Genomic DNA, 23341 nt, shown 5'->3' with positions numbered 1-23341 from the left:
TAAGTAAAAATATGAAAGCCAGATTTAAAATATATTACGGTCATTCAAAAAAATAACCCTTCCATATCTACACTGCATGCTCCTATGCAAAAGTTAGAATTCAAACTCGTATTTAGCCCTTCTTTATATATTGTCAGATTCATTTTAATTCACATGTGTTGAGATGGATTGGGATGGAATTTAGTTCAAGTTCCACTTTAATCTACCTCGGCACATATGGATTGATGTAAATCCGACAATAGCCAAACAAGACCCTTAGCTTTCTAGAGAATAATTTATCTTACCACTAATTGGGTTGTCTGATGAAACATAGAAAGGTTATCTTTAGTTATCCTTTGATATGTGTGTTTGACTAACCCAATCTAGACCTATATTTAGAGCTTGTTTGTATCCGCTCATTAGTGAAGCCATAAGCTTTTAGGAGTGAGAGCATTAGCTTGGTTTTGAATTATTGATGAAATATATTGGACTAACCCTATGTGCTAAGTGTGTATTTAAGATAGGTTAAGTGTTGAAGCTAGATAGCACACAAGTGATGGAGGTGGCCAAAAGATGGTGATCAAGTGCTCCATTTAAAAAAAAAAAGAAGAAACAGAAAAACAAAACCCTAAAAAAGATCAAGGCAAAGGTATAAATATGGATTTTGTTTTGTCGGTCAAGACGTAATAGAGTGTGTGATCAGATTTAGAATAGATGATCGTACTATAAAGTGGGGAGCTCTATAAGACAATTCGGTCATTTAATACCAAGAAAACTGTGCATTCCCTATACAACTAGTGCACAAAAGTGAGCAAGCAAAAAATGTTTATGATTTTTTTAAATGCTAACTTGGCTCTAAACATGTTTGTGAAAACATTTGAGAGTTAGCAATGCTTGCAAGGGCTATGTTGGGATGCCGACATGGCCACCATGGTGGCACCAGATGGGTTGGACAGGGTTGCATGGCTGGCATGCGCATCCAAATTTTAGGTTGTATTGTAAGGTACAAGGCATCACCTCATTTTTCCAGAGACTTGGTGTTTCGGGGACTTCGTGAAAATGTCATCGGACAGGATATTGTGCATCGTCAGGACACCACCCTATTTTTCAAGCGAGGGAGGAAAACGAGCAAGTCGCGAGTTTGGGTCACCAGAGGTGTTATCTGGTGCCACTGACACTGACAATGGTGGAAACCTTTTACTATTGAAGTAGTCAGTTGTCCGATGCATAAACTAGCTCAAGAGGGTCGAGTTAGAATTGATGTGTGGGCTATAAACATATGGTGTGGCTAGCCTTGGCCCACCCCATACACATGTGGACACCTCGTGAAGGCAAGAAACATACACCACTCACTTTGATCATTGATTTCATCATTTCAGTGAGATTTGGAGACTAGTGCGTTGCTTAGTGTTCTTGCATCTTGTGGTACTAGTTAAGCATGTTGGGCTAGTGGAATTCTTAATATTCTTGGTGATTCATAACACCCGTTCGGCCCAAAGCCTGTGAGATCATTGAGCGGGTATTGATGATTGTTGTCGGCTCCGATCATGGTGATTGTGAGGGGTGCTTGACCTTAGTCTCTGCCGGAGATCGTAAAAAGGTGCTTCAGTGGATTGCTCATGACATTGAATACCCTCCTTTTGTGTTGGTTCTTACGATGCCCAAGTGTTGAGCTAGGCATGGTGCCTATTAGCGCGTGAGCCACCAAAGTGAGTGCATTGTCACAACGTGGACTAAGTTAACGACAAGCATTCAAATCACACGATAAATCATTGTGTCATCTTGGTATTCATTCGATTGGTTTATCTCTTGCCCGATTTGATATATCATCCGATACTTCACTTGTATTATATTATTTTATATTCATTTTTTTGTGTAGTAGTAGCTTGCGTAACTGGTTGTGTAATGAAGTATCTAGCTGTACTTATCTTGGTAGCACACTAGAATTAGTGACATAGCTCTTGATTGTCATAGAGATAATATCAAAATAGATATTTGGTAGGTGAGTTGTCCTCTTCAAGTAGAGCTAGAGCAAAAATGTTTAACGTCTTATATTTGTCTAACAAATTGCTCTAGTACTTTATGTAAATTTTAATTAGACTATTCAACCCTATCTAGCCATTTAGGATCTTACATGAAACTAAGAGAATTCTTATTATATAAAAATATTTAGCTAGAAAATCATAGAATTTTATTTTGATATAAAGAAATTATCCTTTTGAGCTTCAGCGACAAGCCCGGGCGGTCGCCTGGGGTGGCCAGGCGATGGCTCCGCTTGGATTCACTCTTCTGGACTTTGGACCTCTTTAACTTTAGAGCTAAATTACCCAAATAGGTGGTTTAGTTAGTTCTAAACTTGGCCACCTTATATCAGAGTTTTAGATATCGAAACTAAGTTAAAGTGCTTTAAAGTTTTTAAAGCTCTAAACTTTAGAGGAACTGATTCAATAGGCCTTTTTTAACCTAGGCAACCTTCAAAGAGGCCTTGTTTAAGACCTCTTCAAGGATGGTCGCGTGTTTGGCCCATGCTGGCCAGTTGTTGGACTCAATGGATATGCATGCGAGAGAGGAAGAGTAGGGAAAGGTGACTGCTCGTATAAGGCTTCGAGCTTGGCTCGGCCTAGTCCGTTTGATTTTGTGGTACCGAGAAAACCTACATCTATTGCGAATATTTTTTCTTGGGTTTGACCTAGATCTAATGGACCTTGAACCAAACATCCAAAAAGAATTGAGTCCAACCCAACTAGTCTCTCTAGGTGGGCAGGAATCTATTACACGACATATATCTATATTTTTCACTCCCTCTACCTATACCTTAATAATAAAAAGACAAAATTTCCGCCGTATTTTTTCTTCCGCCTCTTCCTTTTTTCCACCTCTTCCTCCCCTAATCAGGGCCAGCTTGGTATGGGTTTCGTTGCCAACATACTAGGAGTAGGGAAGTGGACTGAAAAAATATGAGGTTCTAGATGTAAAGATAATAAAGAGAAAAATGTAGGAGGGATTTAATAGTTTTTTGAAATATAACAGGATTCCTAATGCAAAATGTCTAGATCCGAGTGGGCCTTCGTTCTCGACCTAGGTTGAATCCTTGCAGTTGGACCGACTTCGTTGTGGGCTAAATCAAGCCCATGCAAGCCTTTTTTTTCTTTTCTTTTGTTTTCTCTTTTTCTATAAAATATAGATATTGCAGAATTCGCTAAAATCATAGAAAAAATATAAAAATGCTAGACTAGTTTTGCAACATAACTAAATATTTTATAAACCAAAAAATTCGCAGATTATTATGTAATGAAATCTATACAAATGTATGTATATAATTCTTGATGAGGAGTGTCGTATGAAATTTCAAGAGAGTTCTCAATCACTGGTGGATAGGTAAATCCTTGACACATTGACAAAAAATCACGGAGGTTGATGTGATGTATCAAGAAAGCTACAAAGGTCGATATTGAGTTATAGAAATACATGTGTATTATGAAAAGTTAAAGTTATGATATACCTATAGCTATATAATTATGTGCTTGCAATGAAAGGAAAAATATACTAAGGTATATTTCAATTTGATACATATTTAGTAATATATTGTTTTTTATTGTTAGCATTGACTTATACTATGGATTCCATGGTCATCATAAAATAAATTATAAAATGATAAAACATAAATAGATATGTACCGTTGACGTTATCATTTTGCATGAATGCTTGATTTTTTTCTCTCCTTTGTAATACACGGACATATTTGCTAGCATATAACAATAGTAGATAGAATAGAATATAGAATAGCTGTAGATTAGATTGATATATATATATATATAATATTTTATTTCCTTTTTTTTGTAAAAACGAATTTCTAATAGAACTTTAAATGTTTTTTTAGGGAATTTCAACCTATAAAATAAAAAAGTCATTTGAAATTTGAAACACGAGTAAATCCATGGGCCGTCGGGCCGTCGCAGCAAGTCGTATCCCAACTGTCCACAGCCCACTCGGCGCCCACATCATCTCGAGTCGCCTCTAGCTCGATCTCTCCTGTCCTGCGGCCTGCCGCTCTCGTCTCCCGGTCTCTCCTTCTGAGTCGATCCCAATCCCCCAATCACAAACCCTAGGGAAGCCGGTAGGCAGGCACCGGCGGCCGACAAGCGCAACGCCGCGACGGTGCAACCGCGCGGCGGCCATCGCCTAGCGCGAGGCTGCGGGAAGCGGACAGCGGCGACCGCGCGGCCACCGCCGAGCGTGCGAATTCTGCAGCGCGCCAGCGGAACCAGAGCAGGCCGGCAGCATCCGGCGTCTCGGCCTCCCGGGGCCGAGCTCGAGCGCCGAGCGCACGCGTCCGCCAGACGGTGTGTACTAGCAGTGGTTGGGAATACCCAATCACCCAAATCCTGTCTGGCACTGTTCCACTGATAGAATCAGTATGTCCGACGCTGAGCCACCTCCTGGAATGGAGGAGGCCATGCGGACAACCCCGGATGTTGTGCTAGGAGGCTACAAGGATATTGAGGCTATGGAGGGTCAGAAGGATAGCGGAACTTGTTACGGTGAAGGTGGCAATGTTACAGTGGCAGATGAGCTCGGTGGGATTTCTGAAGACCCCAACCAACCAGATGTTGCTAAGGCTGATGAGCCAGAGGAGGGTGCTGATGTAGTGGGGCAAACTATTGACACTAGTGCTGCTGTGGATCTTCTCACAGAGGGTGCTGCTGCTGTGTCATCCTCCACACTGGTGGATGATCTCATGGAGGTTGGCATGCAGACCAAAGAGGTTAGTGCTGCTGTGGATGATCTCATAGAGGTGGGTGCTGCCCTGGTATCATCTGCAGAGGATCGCAAAGCGGTGGCTGCTTGCCTGGTTAATGATGACTGCAATATAGTTTTCACTGGAGGTGTGCATAGGTCGGATGACCAAACTGATCAGGAGTTTGGTGGTGACTCCCTTGACGCTGATGTGGTCGCTCCCTTGGTAAATGATGTACAAGATGACAGTGCAAGGATGTATATGAATGTTGCAGCTAATGATCATGTGCATGCCCAGGATCAGGAAAGCCCACAGTTAGATGTGGCTACAACTCTGTTAAATGAGGTGGACACAGAGCTTGTGGAAGCTGGAGGCCATGTTGTACAGGACTGCACAAATATGGATATGCAGATCCAAACTGGAGATGACAGTGAGGCAGAACGTGTTGGCGCTATTGCTGACACTGCCACAGATGAGGAGGGCAAGCACATGGGTGAAGTTACCACAACCAGAGATGATAGTGAGAAACATGATGGGGCAGTCGGTGTTGATGTGCCTGATGAGAGAATAAAAATGAGTAGGGGTGGACTGTCTGGAGATGATAATGAGCAAAAGGAACTTGCAACAGCTGATGAGGATCGTGTGGAAGAGGAAGGCATGCAGGTGGATGCAGTAAACATTACTGGAGACATGGTTGAGGAAGGCAGAATTGCTGTTGAATACATTGCAGGTGAAGCTGTAAATGACGAGGGTGGTATTGATGTCCTTGAAGAAAAGGCTGCTCAGATAGACAAGGCTGGTAATGATATCCCTGAAGAAGACGGTCTCCAAATGGGGGAAGCTGGCTTGATTGGCAATGATAATGGGCTGAAAGAGGTTGTGACAGCTGAGCACGATGGAGTGGAAGAAAATGCCATACTGTCGGAGGCAGCTGCCACAAATAACGATGATGATGAAGACAACAAAATTGTTGGTGAAGATGTTGCAGAAGCTGTCAATGACATAACTGGTGATGATGTCCCTGAAGAAGAGGCTGCACATATGGATGACGACGATGACGATGATGACGATGAGCCTCCTCCTTTAGTGGCAAAGAAAGGTGGAGGGCGTCGTAAGAGAGGCCGTCCATCTTCCAAGGTACAGGCTGTGGTGAAACCATCTGTAAAGAGGAAGGATGAGGAGGAGGTCTGCTTCATTTGCTTTGATGGCGGTGATCTTGTGATTTGTGATCGTAGGTTTGTGCATCATGGAGTTTCTTTATTTCTTTATTATTATTCCAAAATATGGAAGATCGAACATGTTACAGCTTTGGGTTGATCATGTCTTCATTTATATGTCCTCATTTCAGGGGCTGCCCTAAAGCCTACCATCCTTCTTGTGTTAATCGGGATGATGACTTCTTCAAGTCAAAGGGTCGGTGGAACTGTGGTATGTGCAATAATTTTTGTCTGACCAACCCTTGTTGTTCTTACATGCATTTTTGCATTTGAATCATGTGGACATGCATGATTTCTTCAAGGTACATTTTACAACAATCCTGTAATGTTGGTCGACTCACAGTTTTCTTCTTACTGTCATATCTAACTTAGGAAAATGAAATTAGTGAAACCTGTCTACTATGCTCTTCTCAATTTGTATAACTTGTATGAAATATGGAATTTATAATTTTATAATATAATGATCCTACAACATTGGTCATGATGTGATTTCCCTGTTCTTACTATCATATAGCTTACTTGAAAATGTGTTCTTCTTCGTAAACAGTGAGATTAGTGAAGTATTTGTATATGCTCTTTTTGATTTGTTTAACTCGTATAAATTTTACACTGATCCCGCAACATTGGTCATCACACGATTTCCCTGTTCGTAGTATCAAAGCTTATGTTTGAGAATGTTTTATTTGTTCCTTTTTTCCTGAACCAAGCTCGGCCCCATTTCCATTAATCACTATAGAAATACAGATATTTGAGAACCTACTAGATGATGAAAGAGCTAGGGACAACAAACAGCTGCCACCCTTGTCTGGACCGATGGTCTGCTTCAGTTGTCTGAGAGGAATAGGTGCCCTGCAAAACATGGACTAAAAGCTAATGAAGTAATGATACAACTGACTACCAAACCAACCAAGTTTAACGCTCGACCGGTGCAACACACTCCCTTATACATCACAGGGCACACATCCATACGCAAAGTTCACACATTTGTGACTTGGCAACTCCAGCCGATTGGAGCCACACCATCTTCAGGAAGCTTTCAATACTTGCCTTCACCCCTTCAAGGTGCGTTCTCCAGCTGCAGCATCGCCTGGCCTGAAGAAAGCTGATTCTGCCAGCAATCTTGTGGTGACATGTAGCATGATATTCACCCTCTCAACCATCATCTCCTGAATCTCCGCCAGATACAGACCTGTTCAGTATCACATAAACGCACAAGCATAACAAATGATTTCATGAGGGTGTTTCACCAATTTACCATCAAAGCAAGCCTTATTCCTTGTTTTCCAGATTGCCCAGCAAATTGCAGCAATCCCAAAAGCATGGAACTTGTTACCATTAGCTAACCATTTCTTAGCCCACTTTCAACATTGAGCTAAGTTTTTGGGTCTGTCATCAGCCCCAAGGCTTTGAGCCACAATTATTCAACCATTTTATCCACTGGGCAAACAAAGAGGTGGGTGATTCTTTCCTCCTGATCACAGAACCGATGACTTCTGAGTTCTGAGTGAAAAGCCCTCTATCAGATTTGAACCGATTATGGCTTAACATGGCATTACTCTACTACGGGTTAAAAGAGCTTTTTATTCAATAATTAGCCACTTTCATTTACCATTGTGGGCCTACTGCATAATGTACAATTGTGCATATTACATGTATATATTAATGTACAGAATATATGTATATATTAAGATAGCAGAGGCGATTCGCCTTCGACTTCTTCTTGATCACATTATCCTTAGTTAGCACATCATTGTTTTCCATGGCCATAAGAAGATTTTGATTTTTGCTGGAATTTTTCCTTTCCAAATATATTTAAATGAGGGACCAGCATCATTAACAGTAGAACCATTGTATAATGACTTGTCTGAGAACCTGTAATTCTTTTCCAGTTTCCAGCTTTAACGCATCTTCCCCCGCCTGGAGCTGAAAATTTTGAAATGTCACTACATATCTGCTCCCACTGGATGACTAGAGCCTTAATTCCTTTAAATAACCATATTCTAAACGTTAATTGCATGTCAAAATTCAAGGATTGAGCAACTGTGAGACCTTGTTGTTCACGGAACTGTGAGATCTTGTTATATTGTCCACACAACTGTTGTACTTGAGAATGTTTTATTTGCTCCTGAACATCGACACTAGTGAAATCAGTCTTGATTTGTTTAACTTATATGGATTAGAAAGTATGTTATCTCTTGCTGTATATGAATTAGGAAGTATGTTTAGTTTTTGCGCTGGACACTTTTAGATGCTACCTTACTTCTAAAACCTGATATTTTTCTGTTATTCTGGCTTCTGAAACAAGGACTCAGGGTTTATTTGATCCTATTTACTTTGCTGCCAGGGTGGCACATTTGTAGCAACTGTCAGAAACCTGCCCGCCATATGTGCTACACATGCACCTTTTCATTATGCAAGGCATGCATGAAAGATGCAAAGTTTAGCTGTGTCAGAGAAAATAAGGGCTTTTGTGATACGTGCATGAACACTGTGATGTTGATAGAGAATAGAGAGGAGGCTGCGGACCCAATGGTATCCTTCTTCACATTCTAATTTCCTCAGTCTAGTTATTTTCTTTATATATTATGTTTTTGTATTTCTTTATTTATGGCACTGAGGTCACTGCTTTATTGTTTCATATGATTTTTCCATGCAAATGATTTAGACCAGGCGCGCAAGGTGCTTGGTTTTTGCCACGTTCTCCCAGTATCTGTTCTATAGAAGTGATCCAGTACAATTAAGTTTTTTCTTTTTCTTGAAGTGCAGGAAAACTGTGCATCTTTTATATTAGAGAGAAAAGGGAGGTAAAGTGTCCCATACAAAGCAGCCACTTTAAAGTCCTCTAGGAGGCCGAAGAAGGTTACAAAATAAAAATAAAACCAGGTCTAATTGCCCATAACAAAACAACACTGACCTCAGCAGGGGGCTCACAACCAGCCAGCTACCTAAACCAACCTCTCTACCTGACCATGGCCAGCTCCTGTAGGCTGGAGCTTTGTAGCTCCAGCCAAAGCTCCAGCCAAGCACCAGAGCATTGCCTCCTCTCTGAAGAATTGATGTGCTGATGACAAGGAAGGAGAGGCCCCATCAAAGATTCCTTCTGTTCAAAGTTCCACAATGCCCATGCCCCTGCTACAATTAAGTTGTTGATCCATGCTTGAACTTTTTATTTGATTTGGTCAAATCTAATGGATCAATCCAACTTGTAGGCAATTTGCTGTGTAGTCAGAATTGTGTTTCGGAAATGATGCTAAATAGTTTTATAGCTTGCTACTCTTTAGTCACAAAGAAGTGGTATTTTGGTCATCCATACTGCCCCTAAAATGCAATATTGACTACTATTGCCTCCTGTATATATTGGTCTATATAAAATTCTGGTAGGGCAAATCTCTCCTTTGGGTGTCCAACCTAAAATGCTAGAATAGATAGCAAAAGTATGGAAGGCTTGACTGTGCATGGTTACCAGAGCATCACTTAGTTTTTCCTGGAGTAGACCAAGACAATGTTGGATTGTGTTCCATGCTACAATTTATTCCATTGGCACTAAGTTATTATTGTTTTTTTTTTCTATTCTGCACAGAAATTAAGAGTTCCCCTTTATTTAAGTTTCTTACAGAATTTCTGCATTCAAATGGGACCTTAAATATGTTTGGTGTGTGTTTTGGAAAGAAGAGAGATTTATGCTGCAGCTTGGAAATACTGCAACATACAAAATGTGACTACAGGGGTGCAAGTGTGATACTGTGATTAGATCTTAGTTGAACACTACTTCAAGTTTTAAACTCTACCTGCTATCATACTCAATCATGCATAAATAAATTGCATAAAGAGTTGCAATTGATTAATAAGCCACAGAGAATGGTACCACGCATCATATGATTACAACTGTGGGTAGATAATCCTGGCATTTACCACAACTACTACTCAATCATTTATAGTTGGAAATGTTATTTTGGCAAACCAATAAACATTAGAGGGCTAGAGGCATGTAGTTTCACTGAGTTACAAGCTTTACATGATGCTCAAAGTACTACCCTGTTTTAAATTCTTATTAAACAACATCAGCTATTGTAGTAATTACAACTATTTTGGAAAACTTTCAGGTTGGTTATTGTATGTTTGACCTTGTTCTTTTTTCCTGTTCCTCTATCAATCTAAGCTTATTGTTGGTGTGTATTACTTTCAATCTGTTGTAGTTCATGTTAAGGGTATCCTATTGATTTTACAGTAGTTTTTTTATACTTGTGGAATTTTGTCTTATGAAAATTTGTTTTAACAGGAGGTGGATTTTGATGACAAAAGCAGCTGGTGGTATTTGTTCAAGGACTATTGGTTACATTTGAAGACAAACTTGTCATTGACAGTTGAGGAAATATCGGCAGCCAAGTCTCAAAAGAGTGGAGAATTACCTGATACTAATGACGAAGAAGTTAATTCAGAGAGCTCATCAGGGCGTCATCTAGAAAACAATACACCAAAAAAGAGGGGAAGGAAGCGATCTAAACAAGCTGCCATCGAGGAGGATTCTGAAGGAAAAGAGGGCACTAGGAAATCTACCAAACGAGGCCTGTCAGGAATTCATGATGCTCAGACTTCCTCAGGGAAAAAGGTTAGAAAACTGTCCAGGCGTTCTTTGAGCAGCCAGCATTCATCAAAAGACTCTGAAAGTGTTGGGACATCTACATCCTCAGCTGAAGAAGCCAGCTGGGCTTCTAAGGAGCTCATAAACTTTGTAGCTCATGCGAGAAATGGTGATAAATCTGTGATCAGTCAGTATGACGTTCAACCCCTTTTACTTGACTATATCAAACGGAACAATCTGCGTGATCCTCGTCGGAAAAGCCAGATAATTTGTGATTCTTTGCTCCAAAGTCTCTTCGCAAAAGAACGTGTTGGGCATTTTGAGATGCTTAAGCTTCTTGAATCACATTTTCCCACTAGTGAGGTTTCACCAATTGATGCTGATGAAAATCATGGTGGTGTAGTAGACCCTGATCCTAGTCAGGATGCTGATGGTAACAGTGAAGCTTCAGTTGTTATGAGTTCAGAAAAAAGAAGAAAATCACGTAAGTATGACCTGAGACGTCAGCCTAATCTTGATGACTATGCGGCAATAGATAACCATAACATTGGCTTGATGTACTTACGTCGCAACCTAATGGAAGAATTGATTGGTGATGTCGACACATTTGATGAGAAAGTTGTTGGATCATTTGTGAGAATAAGAATACCTGGTACAGGGCAAAGGCAAGACATTTATAGACTTGTACAAATTGTTGGTAAGGGTTGTTTTACTTCCTAATTTGTATTGTTTGTCTTAACTGCATTATACTAAATTTCCTTCTATTGTTTCCAGGGACTGGAAAATCTGCAGAAAAATATAAATTTGGGAAAAGGACTACTGATATAACGCTAGAGATATTAAACTTAGACAAGCGGGAGGCAGTAACTATTGACATAATCTCAAACCAGGAGTTCACTGAGGTATTTTTCTTCTCAGTTTGAACTTAATAGTTTTAGTAGTATTATACAGTTTACTAAAATCTAGTATAAGGTCATCTTTCACTTTGAGTACTTTTAACTTTAACTGCTGTTGGAAGATCCTTGACCTTGCTACTTGACTTCATGGATACAAACATGCACTTGATTAGTAAATTTGCTACTCTATTTCATTCAAACTTCATGCTTTTTTTTTCTGATTGGCAATCGTTTTTTCTTTTCTAGGAGGAGTGCAAACGCTTGCGTCAAAGCATAAAGTATGGGTTCATTCCAAGACTGACAGTGGTAAAGTTATTATTAACTTAATTATGAGTGTTTCTTGCACATTTTTGTGTTATTTCTGCACTGTTTTCTTTTGTCTAACTATCTTATCTTCCAGGGAGAGGTTCAGGAGAAGGCAAGGGTTCTCCAAACTCTAAAAGTCAATGATGTAAGCAGCTCATCCTAACGAACTATAAAAGTTTTTTGTGGCAGTAATTCTATTTTACTGACTTTACTGCCAATTACAAACTTTTCAGTGGATTGAAAGCGAAAAGATGCGACTTGGGCATCTTCGTGACCGTGCAAGTGATATGGGCCATAGAAAAGAATATCCTTTTTTCATGCATCATTGTTATCATCTATAAAGCAGCATTATACATTGTCAGTATAGTTAATTTCTACTGGTGCTCATGGTCAGTTAATCTGCTTCTGCCACTTCTGTCAGTAGGCTTCACGCTTTTTTTCCCCCTCTGGAAGAAGTTTCTGTGAGGATTGTTCTTTCTTTTTATGTGAATTTGGCTTGTATACCTTAATCAGTATTCACGCTTAGGGAATGTGTAGAGAAGCTGAAATTGCTAAGCACTCCTGAGGAGCGTGCTCGTAGGCTGAATGAAGAACCTGAAATACATGCTGACCCTGCGATGGATCCATATTATGAATCTCCGGAGGAACAGGAGCAGGAAATTGAAAGAAGTATTTTACTCCCTCCCATAGTATCATCTTCTGATATTATTATTACAACTCTGACATGAACTTCCATGATTTTTATTGTACAGGTAGTTTCAATAAGTCCAGAGGTTCTTTCTCGAGGAAAGATGGTAATCTTGTGTCTCCAGGTAAAGGAGATGGTAGAAATGCTGTACAGCGAGATCCAAAAACTAACTGGGAATCTAATCGAAACACATGGGCTGAATCGAGTTCTCATATGGAATCACCCCTTTCACGGAGGTCGACATTTTCTTCTCAAGGCGAAATTGCTGGTTATACAAGTAAATCAGAGAGCCCGAACATTGGTGCACAAACAGTTAAACTGGAAGGCACCACGCGCAGTGCTCCACAAGAGTCACCTGGTGCCTCATCTGGAATTTTAGCTACTAACATAGGTTCAGGGGCAAAAGCTGCATCTGAATCAGTCATTAACGACTCTGAGAAGATCTGGCTGTACATGGATCCTTCTAATAAAATCCAAGGTCCTTTCTCAGTCATACAGCTGCGGAAATGGAACAGCAATGGGTACTTCCCTCCTAGTTTGAAGATATGGAAAGCTAGTGAGAAGCAGGATGATTCCATTCTATTGACTGATGCTTTGGCAGGGAAGTTTGAGAAAGACCTTCCTCCATGGGAACCACCACATGTTAGTTTGTCTCAAATTAACAAAACCTCTCTTGAGCAAAGCACAATAGCTGGTGAACAAACTCCAAAATCAGTAGTTGCAAAGTCTTTCTCAAGTAGTGATCAAAGACATGATTATAGTTCAACAAACCTTGGAACAACCATGGTCCATTCGGGCACACAAGGTTATTATGGGATGCAAAATTCTCATGCAGCAACAGCATACACAAGCCAACAATCTCTTACTGGAAGTTGGAATGCTACGTCAAGTCAGTTTGGGGTTGCAGTAAATCCCGTGGCACCTACCCAGCCTGCCATGGGAAGCTATTCGGGACAAAATATTGTTGCTGCAGAAAATATGGGTCATTTAACTCCTGGAATGGCTCCTGCAACTGCAAATGCAGATTTGACCTCCCAGAACCAAATATTATCTTCTTTACCGCAAACGGATGACAGATTAGCTGATGGCTTTCAATCCAAATCAGGAGAAGATGTTTCACATGGAAGAGTGAGCTCTTCAGCTGAAGGTAGGCCCTTATAAAAGGTTTTCCTGTTTCAGTGAAATCCGTTAATCGCCATTTAGATCCCTCGAGTTGTGCCCAGAACTGTGAAAGTGGAACCAATTTTGTGGGATCTAAATTGGCCTGACTTGTTTAGATCGTAACTCCACTATTTTATGTTAATAGGTGGCGATGCATTTGAGATCTGCAAATTGTAGTACAGAAATGTTTGTATTTGATGTAAACGTTTTTTTTTTGGGTGTCCCTTGCAGCTATCGGACAACTGGGTGCACAGCTTGGACCAACGCAACTGAACACTCAGCAACTTGAAGGTATTAGCTCAATGCTTTGCCTGCTGTTTGTGTCATGTTTGCTTTCCCTTTTGCTTTTAGAAATCACGGATTGTGTTGTTTCCTTTACTTTCAATCACATCCAGTGATTTCATTCTTATTCCTCTGCTCTTACTAAGTGTAAGCCAACCTAACGACATTAATGTTGTATCACCTGCAGACACAAGAAACCAGATGTCATCAACTGATCTCTCCAACTCAATGATGCCATCGCAGATGATGTCAACACCATCTGCTGCATCAGTACAGCCTTCATTGACAACCGTTGCTGGCAGTGATAATCAAAGCAGTGGGTGGGCTGTACCTGCACAAGTGGCGAACACACCTGGCCAATCTCAGATAACTGGAAATATGACCTGGGGAAATACACCTCAGGGTGATGCAAGCTTAGGTTGGGGAATGATGGGACAGAGCAATATGAATATGCCTTGGGTAGCATCAGCTCAAGGTGCTTCAGGCTACATGGGTGTAGCCATGCCAACGCAGCCAAATGCAGTTCCCAACATGGGTTGGTTACCAAATACAGGAAACACCAGCATGAACATGATCTGGACTGCAACTCAAGGCCAAGGGACTCCAAATGCAGCTGCTATGATGGGAGGTCAGATGCAGGGAGTCGCAATGGCCCCTTGGGGCGGTGTTGCAGCAGGAAATGCAAATTCTTTTCCTGCCTGGGGAAACCAACAAGCTGGAAACATGAACCAAAATGTTGGCTGGAGTGCTCCTGTGCAGGGAAATCCGGGTCAGGCAAATAACAACATGAACTGGAATGCACCAAATGGTAATCCTAATTGGAATAATCAGCAGAGGGAGAATGGGGGCAGGCACTCTGGACACCGTGGTGCTTTTAGTGCTGGCGACGCAGGCGGAAGGTCATGGAAGCAACACTCTGGTGGTGATGGGGGGTCAAGAGGACATAGAGTACCTGCAGGTCCACGTGGAGTCTGCTGGACATACCTTGAAAAAGGGAACTGCCGGAAAGTTGACTGCAGATTCGAACATCCAACAAACACAGAGGGATATCCATCCAGGCCTGATCGGCACTACGGTAGGCAGCATTCGGGCAACGAGAGGCGATATGAGAATCACAATGAGAGAAATGATCGACAGTTTGATAGGCAGCCTTCGGATAATGAAAGGCACCATGATAGGCCTGATGACATGCATGGTGGCAGGGATGACGATAGGCATGATGACAGGCAGGCTGATAGGTCTCAGTCAGGAGAGCCGCGTTAGAACTGGTTTCTGTTTCTTACCTTCGTTTTGTTGTATGTGCAGTAGCCAACTAGCATAGTAGCTTCCGTGCATGTTTTGAACTTTATGCCCTGTAGCGAGCTGCATACATGTGCAAATCATCGTGTACAACATTTGTAGTTTAATGCTGTGTGCATCCTAGTTTCGAATTTAATAATTTACTTGAATAAATCGTGTTGTCTGATTTCTGATGTATAGCAGGGGCTACACACCCAGGTTATGGTGGAGGCTATCGAGTGTCTTTTATAAGCTTAAGATTAAGATTGTAAGTGAAAGTGTTTTTTGAAATCTAAAGAAATCCTAATTACTAATGCTCGATCCATGTTTTCGTTGGCAATGGTGCCATTAAGGCATTGAGCTTCGGTGATCAGATAATAATTCTTTTTTTTTTCTTGGCGATGTTGTGGGTGCTGTGTATCGACCCAGCTTGTTTGCCTGCTAAGCATGTGCATCATGAGCTTCTCTAAAGTTTGAGCTGCGTTTGAATTGCTTTCTAAAATTTGAGCTGTGTTGGGATGCTTTTGAATTTGGTTTCAAATAAAAACCTTAGGGCTCCTTTGAATCCACGAATCCCCGCACTCCCGCAGGGATCCTGGCCCAATCCATGGGTGGAAAGAGGCCTGTGGTTTATCCCAGAATAAACACCTTTAGGCCCGCGTAATAACTTTCTTATTATTGCTCGTCTCGCCTAGCTGAGGAAACCTGCATCGAGCCTTGTAGTTGTAGGTTGTGCCGCGGTGGGGCCGCCGCCGGGCCGTTGCCTTGCGCTCGAGCGAACCGCACCGAGCTGCCTCCGGCCTCCGCCCTGCACTCGCTCTGTCCTAGTACCGTGTTTGGTTTGAGGATGACATGGAATGGGTTTGATCCATCCCAGTTTTAGGGTTGGGTTAAACCTATATTCGTGTGTTTGGTTGGGGTTGGAGCGAGCTGGGTTTGGTTGGACCCGTCCCTACGGCTGTTTGGATGCAATTCAAGATGGGTTGGGTTGGCTCAAGAGGGAATATTCACGTGAGATACGGGTTGGACTCGTCCGCCGAAATCTAGCGGACGGAGCCGCTCCCGTCGGGTTGAGTGGGACCCGCGCGGGGACCACGAACGGTGTCAGTTTCCCAATGGTGCCCGTGCCCGAAATCCCGCCGCCACGCCCCACTCCGGCCACCGCCGCGTTCTCGTCGGGGCCGATTTGAGGCCGGAGCACCTCGCCGGGGCCATGGCCGGAGGGCCGAGCGCGAGAGGGCCGCGCGAGCGCCTCCACCTGGGCGCGCGCATGAGCACCGCCCAGCCGCCTCCGCCCGGCCGCGCGCGGGGGAGGGAGGGAGGCGAGGCCGCCTCCGCACGCCTTTACCGTGCCACCGCGCGCCCTCATCGGAGCGGAGGGAGGTGGGTCTTCACGCGCTAGGAGAAGGTTGAAGAAGATAAGGTGGTGGGTGGAAGAAGATAAGGTGGAGAAAAAATAAAAAAAAGAAATAGGTGAGAGCTTGACAGGTGGGGTCCTCACTAACGGTGTTATCATGGTATCCAACCCATGTTTTCAATTTTTTCAACCAAACACTAGACGGGTTGACTCCAAATCCAAAAATCAGAAGGTGCTACTAAACACTGGACGAGTTGGCTCCGTCCCCAAAAACTGGGTTGGATCCAACCCAACCCACCCAACCCTCAACCAAACACACGGTATCATGTTTGGTTTGAGGGATAGATCATCCTAGTTTCTTGTTGTGTGAGGGACCAATTGGGATGGTATGGATGGGCACCGTTACCTCCTGTTATCCGTGGGACTAGCTGACACCATGGGACCTACTTGTCAGCCACTCATGCACATCTTCTTCCTCCTCGGATTCTCTTCTCCCCATCGATCTCCATGGATCTGTGAGCGCAGCTCCTCCTCAGCTGTTGTGCCGCTGCTCGCCCATCTGTGCCGCTTTTTGCCCAGCTCTGCGAGGGCTGGTGTTAGCGCCGCCACAACCGCTTGGGTGCTGGGGATGCAGGGTTGCTGGGGCCAGGGCCTGCCTAGGCGTGGCACTAGGGATGCATGGTCACCGAGGTATGCTGGGGCGCGGGCGTGGGGATGCAGGGCCGTTGGGGGCAGGGCCTAACTCTGCGAGTGTTAGGGAAGCCTGCGTGGAGGCGGGCGGGGGCGAAGCCACATGGAGACGCTGTTCAAGCGAATCTACTTGGTCCCTTTGCTTCGTAGGAGCCATGGGAACTCGAATATTAATGGAATATTTCCTTTTGGGTCCAACCCAACCATCTTCATCCCCAAACCAAACACCCAAGAAAATAGTTCCAACCCATCTAAACCCACTCCGAATAATAGGAGTCAGGTTTTCTCTCTTCTTTTATTTTTCCTCCACTCCATGTGAGCAAAATGCTGAGTATATACTCTTATGAGTTATATCAACTGTATGAGGTGTCCTTGTTGGAGTCTTGGAGGTGCCTTAGAGTCCCAAGTTACTGAACTACTCTTGGCTTAAAAATGGTGGCCAAAGCTGCCAACCGCCGAGCTATTATTGGAAGAAGGTAAATATTGTACCCAAGTTTATCGTGGCCACATTATCCACGCGGTAATAAAACGGAACGAAACGACCAAGGTAAATAATTACGTGAGATCCCTCCTGCTTATGGCAATTGCTACACGTTGATGGCCTTGTACTCCGTCTTATGTAGCGCCACGTAAGATTTTTGTAGATGTGGAAGAAAGAGAGAGTAGTGTAGAGAAAGAGGCTGTTATTTTGCAAAACAACCATCTCATGAGTTCAAATTTAGTACCATGAGACAACTATGTACTATTATATGGGTTGAGTTGTGCAACTCATAAGTTTATTTTTACTCTTTGCATAAATGAACGAATTATGAGTTCCTATGAGACAATTTAAAATATAACCATTGTACATATAATCTATTTAATCGTCTTAAAGTTATGTGACATTACATGTTACTACCGTACCTACGAGACCACAACGATATATTAGCTTGTTTGCTTGAACTTATTTGCTGAATATATCAGTTATTTAGTAGTATTTTTTTCTCACAATAAATTATCAAACGCTACTTTTAACTATAACTTATCGGTCAAACAAACAAGTATATAATTATCTGGAACCTTAATAATGGGACCTAAATTTTTACCGGCTTCCACGTGACCGCGCCTCACAAAATCCACCTGCTTCGTCAGGCGCATTTGTTCGCACGCAGACGTAAGAGACAACAGGAATCTACCGTGCGTCTCGTCCATCGGTCCGTGCATGCACCGTCGCGCGGTAGCTATTGCGATGTTGCAGGGCTCCTTACTGCAACGTAAAGCTCCAGCTCGTGCTGTTGTTACGTGGAGTGATGAAAAGTGGTGTGTCACGTAATCAGCTAGGTACTTAAGTGCCTGCGTGTAATTAAGGGCTGGTTAACTTTTTTTCCACTCTAGATAGAGACGTATACATAACGTTTTCCTTGTGAAATTGGCAGTATTCGATCGAGGTTGCTGTTCAGTCGACGCGCTTATTCATCCCTGCAGGATTTGTGATCATCAGGAAGATGTTTATTCCTGCAGGTTTAATTGTGCGTCAGGAAGATGTTTATTCCCGCAGTTTTTGGAAGGGGAAAAAAATCAAACTGCCGGTGCTTGGGATTTCCAATTATCCTCCCGGCTTTCAAGTTCAAATTCTAGCCGAGCCAGTTGGCGTGTTTTACTGACGACGGAGGGCCGAGGACGGCGTGGTGGCTCAGTGGCTCCCGCTTTATTTACTCCTTAAGAATCGTTCGCTCCGGCTGACCCCTCCCCGGCCCCCTCCTCTCCTCCCGTCCGTCTCTCCGCGCTCCAGCTCCACGCCAATTAAACCCGCCTACTCCCTCCCTCCCGGCCTCTCTCTCTCTCTCTCTCTCTCTCTCTCTCTGTGCGTCATTTCCGTTTCCGTCTCTCCCTCTCCTCGCCCACACGTCCAAAACCGAAGGGAGCAAACGAACAAAACCCGGCCGAGTAACGCAGGAGACGCGCGGACGTTGCGCGCAGAACGACGCGTAGTAGTGCAGCGCTGCAGGCGGCAGGGCAGGGCCAGGCGCGGGGGCAGAGGCAGAGAGCAAGCAGCAGGGCCGGGCCGGGAGGCCGGATACGATGGAGGCGGCAGCGTCGTCAGCCGAGTACGGGTACTACGGCGGAGGCGCGGCGGGCCCACGCGAGAGGAAGACGACCGCGGCGGCGGGGTGCGGGGACCACTTCGTCGTGGACGACCTCCTCGCGCTGCCGTACGACGACGACGACGAGGAGGAAGGCGGCGGGGAGGCGGCGCCGGCAGGCGACGGCGGCGAGGCCCCGCCGCCGTGCCTGCAGCCTGCTGTCGACGCCCGCCACGGAGTCGTAGGCCTCGTCAAGGAGGAGCGCGGCGGCGGCGGCCTCGGGAATTTCTCCGCCGACTCGTCCACCGTCACGGCCCTGGACAGCTGCAGCAACTCCTTCTCTGGGCTAGCCGACGGCGACTTCCCGGGGGAATTCTGCGAGCCGGTAACTTGTGTCTTTCGTATACTGTCAATTCGTTTGAATTTTTTCGGCAAATTTAGCCTGTTATTATTAGCTATAGTGTCATCTTTTAATTCTTCAACAGCTCAACGGAAAACTGTGAGAAGAAATGGGGACGCACTGGTGGTGGATATTTGTTATAATTTTGTAGGAGTGCAGTACCAAGATTTCAGTTTTAATCGCCCGGAAGAAAGAAAAAAAAAAGAAAACATTTGGATTCCTGTTAATTAGCCACTCAATTTTATTTTATTTTTTGGAAAAGAATTAGCCACTCAATTTTGGTCCTTCGGAATCTGTAACTCCATAAAGTTGACGTAAATAGTAACAGTACCAAAAGTAGAAAAATTCAAGCACACCAGTCCAATCCAAACTGAGAATTGTGCAAAGTTTAGCCTGCACCTTTTCCTGTATGTCCACTAATTAATAGAGGGAAGGAAGCATAGAGAACTCGCGGTCGCTAAACATGTTTCTCTGAATTCTGCGCAGTACGATCAATTGGCGGAGCTGGAATGGCTATCCAACTACATGGGTGAGGGCGAGGAAAGTTTCGCCGCGGAGGACCTCGAGAAGCTGAAGCTCATTTCCGGCGGGTTCTCCCCGGCTCTGCCACCAGCTCACGTGGCCCCAGCGGCCGCAGCTTCAGCCGCCGCCGCCTCGGCGGCACAGCCCGGTATGTTCCTCCCGGAGGCGCCGGTCCCCGCAAAGGCCCGTAGCAAGCGCTCCCGCGCGGCTCCGGGCAACTGGTCGTCGCGGTTGCTCGTGCTCCCGCCGACCCCGGCCTCACCACCGTCCCCGGCGTCCATGGCCGCCATCTCGCCGGCGGAGTCCGGCATCTCGGCGCAGGCGTTCCCCGCCAGGAAGCCGTCGAAGAAGAAAGACGCGGTGCCAGCACCGCCCTCGAGCGTGTCCGCGGTGGCACAGCCCGGCGGCTCGGCCGCGTCGACAGAAGGGCGACGGTGCCTGCACTGCGAGACGGACAGGACGCCGCAGTGGAGGACGGGGCCGATGGGCCCCAAGACGCTGTGCAACGCGTGCGGGGTGCGGTACAAGTCAGGGCGGCTGGTGCCGGAGTACCGGCCCGCGGCGAGCCCCACCTTCGTGATGTCCAAGCACTCCAACTCGCACCGGAAGGTGCTGGAGCTGCGCCGCCAGAAGGAGGTGGTGCAGCAGCCGCACCCGCACGTGATCGCCGGCGGCGGGGGCCCTGCTGGCGGGCTGATGCGCATGCAGAGCACGATGCTGTTCGACGGGCCGTCGGCGCCCCCCATTGTCGCTGCCGGCGACGACTTTTTGATCCACCACCACTTAGGGACAGCAGACTACCGGCAGCTCATCTAGATGAGTCAGTCTACTAGCTTTGTGCTAGAGTTGATCAATTAGCCCAGTAATAATTAATGCATCAGTTAAAATCCAAGAACCCTCCTTTAAAAATATGAAAGAACTACTGATCTTCACTTAGGAGTTCTTTTTTCCTCACCAATTTTTGTTCATTAGTTCGTGTGTTTCTGTTCAGCTCTTCGAAATTTTCGTGGCGACCTTCTTATGATTTTGTCATCCTTTTTTTTTTTGCCAGCCCTCCTCCTAACCAGCTTATGAGAATTCTATGAGAGAGAGAGTTTCCCTAGCCCTTTTCTTCCTTTGTTTCTTAGCATTCTGTAATTCAAGGGCTGCTACATATCTTCCAGTAGCTCTCTGCATTCTGCTTCCGGAACATGAAAACAAGACTGGAAATTTTGGCATTTTATTTTCCCCTTGTAAGACTCCCGTCATCCCATACGTTGATGTGGTCCTCATCACTTTTATCAGTATCTACTTCAATTTGTTATCCTTCCTTCTACGAGTGTATACACTGTGCAGATGCATGCATGCGCATGCAGCCATGCAAACCGGCGGGTGAATTACCCCAAAGACGCTAGTACATGTCAATTTGTCACAGATGTTGTGTGCGCAACCAAACAAGGCCGTGCACGCCGGAGGCGAGCGTGCCAAATCCGCCACGACCCGGGCGCACGTGATCATTAGAATCTTGCGTGAAAGAGATGCCCTCCTCAATGTAACAAGAAAGCAAACAAATGCCATGGTGGGGCTGGTGTGGTCGTCGAGAATATAGTGGATCCAATCGGCATGATAAATATACAAATCTCTCTGTTCCTCGCTGTAAATCCGCCCCCGGCCGGCTCGCTTTTAATTTTGCGACTGCATGCATGCTGCTGTATAGTGCTGTGGCTATACGCTCATCGCCCGCGCCGCCCCCCACCAGGCCACCACTGCAAGGTCTGAAGCAGGGAGAGAGAACCTTTTCGTTTCACCTTGCCACCTTGGCATTACGCTGCGCACTAGCAGTCTGGCTACGTAGTACAGTAGTACGTACTGAAACTGACCAGCAGAGAGTGGGCGCAGAACAAGGCGGCAGGGACAGGCTACCATCACCGTAGGCGAGCCACATCTGTCACTCATGTCCTGCATGCGAGATGAGTCTCTTGAATTAACCGTCGATCGGCTGTGGATGCAATTCAACGCATGCATAGCTAGCTCTTGCATGCATAAGCTAGCATACTACTCATGCAAGAACATGCATGCATGCAACGACGGTACGGTTGTATTAGAAGTACTAGGAGGAGTAATTTGGTAACAGTAGCTTAGCTTAGCCATTACAGCATCGATCGAGTTATTAAGCTACTAGGCGGTGGTGGTGGTGGTGGTGGCAGCTTGCATTGTCGCGGGCACTGTGAGTGCATGTGGGCTCTCACTACCAGGAGACAAGTGGAGGAGTATAAAAACCGGCATCGCCGATCGCGGGCAGGCAGCGCCGCGGCAGGGCGCCCGGTGACGGAGGGCGCTCACATGGGGGGCGCCAATAGAGTATCCTGAGAATATAGAGGAGAGAGAGAGAGAGAGAGAGAGAGCGCCGAGGGCCGCCGGGGCCAGAGCCCAGAGAGGGGTAATCTAGCTGACGAGCGGCATTACAACCGCACTGGCCTGGCCGTCCTCGGTCCGGGCGTCCTCGTGATCCCAGGCACGCAGGCGTAGTGTTGCTGATCCAAATGGAACGATCGTTAAACTATACCGCGCCTGGTGCAGTATACTATGTGCATTGGCCAATAATTAATTGTTCGATTTGATATCCACTAAGACCTTGTTTAGATACACCCAAACTTCCAAAACTTTACAAGATTCTCCATCACATCGAATTTTTGAACGCATGCATGAAGAATTAAATATAGATAAAAAGAATAACTAATTACACAGTTTATCTGTAAATCACGATATGAATCTTTTGAGTCTAGTTAGTCCATGGTTGGACAATGTTTGTTAAATACAAACGAAAATGCTACAGTGTCAAACTTTAAAAAAAATTTCATCTAAACAAGGTCTAAGTAGCTCTTTTTTACTTGTGCATACTCCTGTACCACCCCACGAATATACCCTTGACATTTCACTGTGGTGCACTGTGAGTTTTGCCTCGGTCACATTCGACGAGTGTCCGTCACCGTACGGTCCAGCAGGTCTGCCTGGAAACCGTCGTCGCTTCCCCCTCCCCCTGCTGCTGCATGCATGTATGATGGTGCGTGCATGGTAACCCGGCCGGCAGCCCAGCATACGCACGCGAGCATGTTCCGTTCCGATCCGTCCGTCCCGTCCGCACCGCACGGGTACTACACAAGAGTACAACAAGGATACCGAGACGATCGAGCACACCGTCA

General features: G+C 45.0%; 2 protein-coding genes across 2 annotated transcripts; both read left to right on the top strand.

Annotated features, from left to right (window-relative positions):
* On the top strand, positions 4003-15376 carry LOC8075563 (zinc finger CCCH domain-containing protein 44). The gene is made up of 12 exons (XM_021455123.1): positions 4003-5952; positions 6066-6145; positions 8279-8466; positions 10214-11213; positions 11291-11418; positions 11659-11718; positions 11813-11863; positions 11952-12022; positions 12239-12387; positions 12471-13553; positions 13799-13858; positions 14037-15376. Exons 1-12 carry the CDS (start codon positions 4397-4399, stop codon positions 15110-15112), a joined length of 5502 nt encoding a protein of 1833 aa, XP_021310798.1. The 5' UTR covers positions 4003-4396; the 3' UTR covers positions 15113-15376.
* Positions 18878-21462, top strand: LOC8075562 (GATA transcription factor 12). The gene is made up of 2 exons (XM_002458430.2): positions 18878-19622; positions 20124-21462. The coding sequence occupies exons 1-2, from the start codon at positions 19236-19238 to the stop codon at positions 20973-20975; spliced, it is 1239 nt and encodes a 412-aa protein (XP_002458475.1). The 5' UTR covers positions 18878-19235; the 3' UTR covers positions 20976-21462.

The sequence above is a fragment of the Sorghum bicolor genome, chromosome 3 (genome assembly GCF_000003195.3).
Source record: "Sorghum bicolor cultivar BTx623 chromosome 3, Sorghum_bicolor_NCBIv3, whole genome shotgun sequence".
NCBI lineage: Eukaryota > Viridiplantae > Streptophyta > Magnoliopsida > Poales > Poaceae > Sorghum > Sorghum bicolor.
This window is presented reverse-complemented; position numbering and strand designations above follow the sequence as displayed.

Coding starts and splice junctions, on each gene's coding strand:
- LOC8075562 (XM_002458430.2), top strand. CDS start 19,236: ATGGAGGCGGCAGCGTCGTCAGCCGAGTACGGGTACTACGGCGGAGGC. Junction 19,623..20,123: donor CGGGGGAATTCTGCGAGCCG/GTAACTTGTGTC, acceptor AATTCTGCGCAG/TACGATCAATTGGCGGAGCT.
- LOC8075563 (XM_021455123.1), top strand. CDS start 4,397: ATGTCCGACGCTGAGCCACCTCCTGGAATGGAGGAGGCCATGCGGACA. Junction 6,146..8,278: donor AAAGGGTCGGTGGAACTGTG/GTATGTGCAATA, acceptor CTTTGCTGCCAG/GGTGGCACATTTGTAGCAAC. Junction 11,214..11,290: donor TAGACTTGTACAAATTGTTG/GTAAGGGTTGTT, acceptor TATTGTTTCCAG/GGACTGGAAAATCTGCAGAA.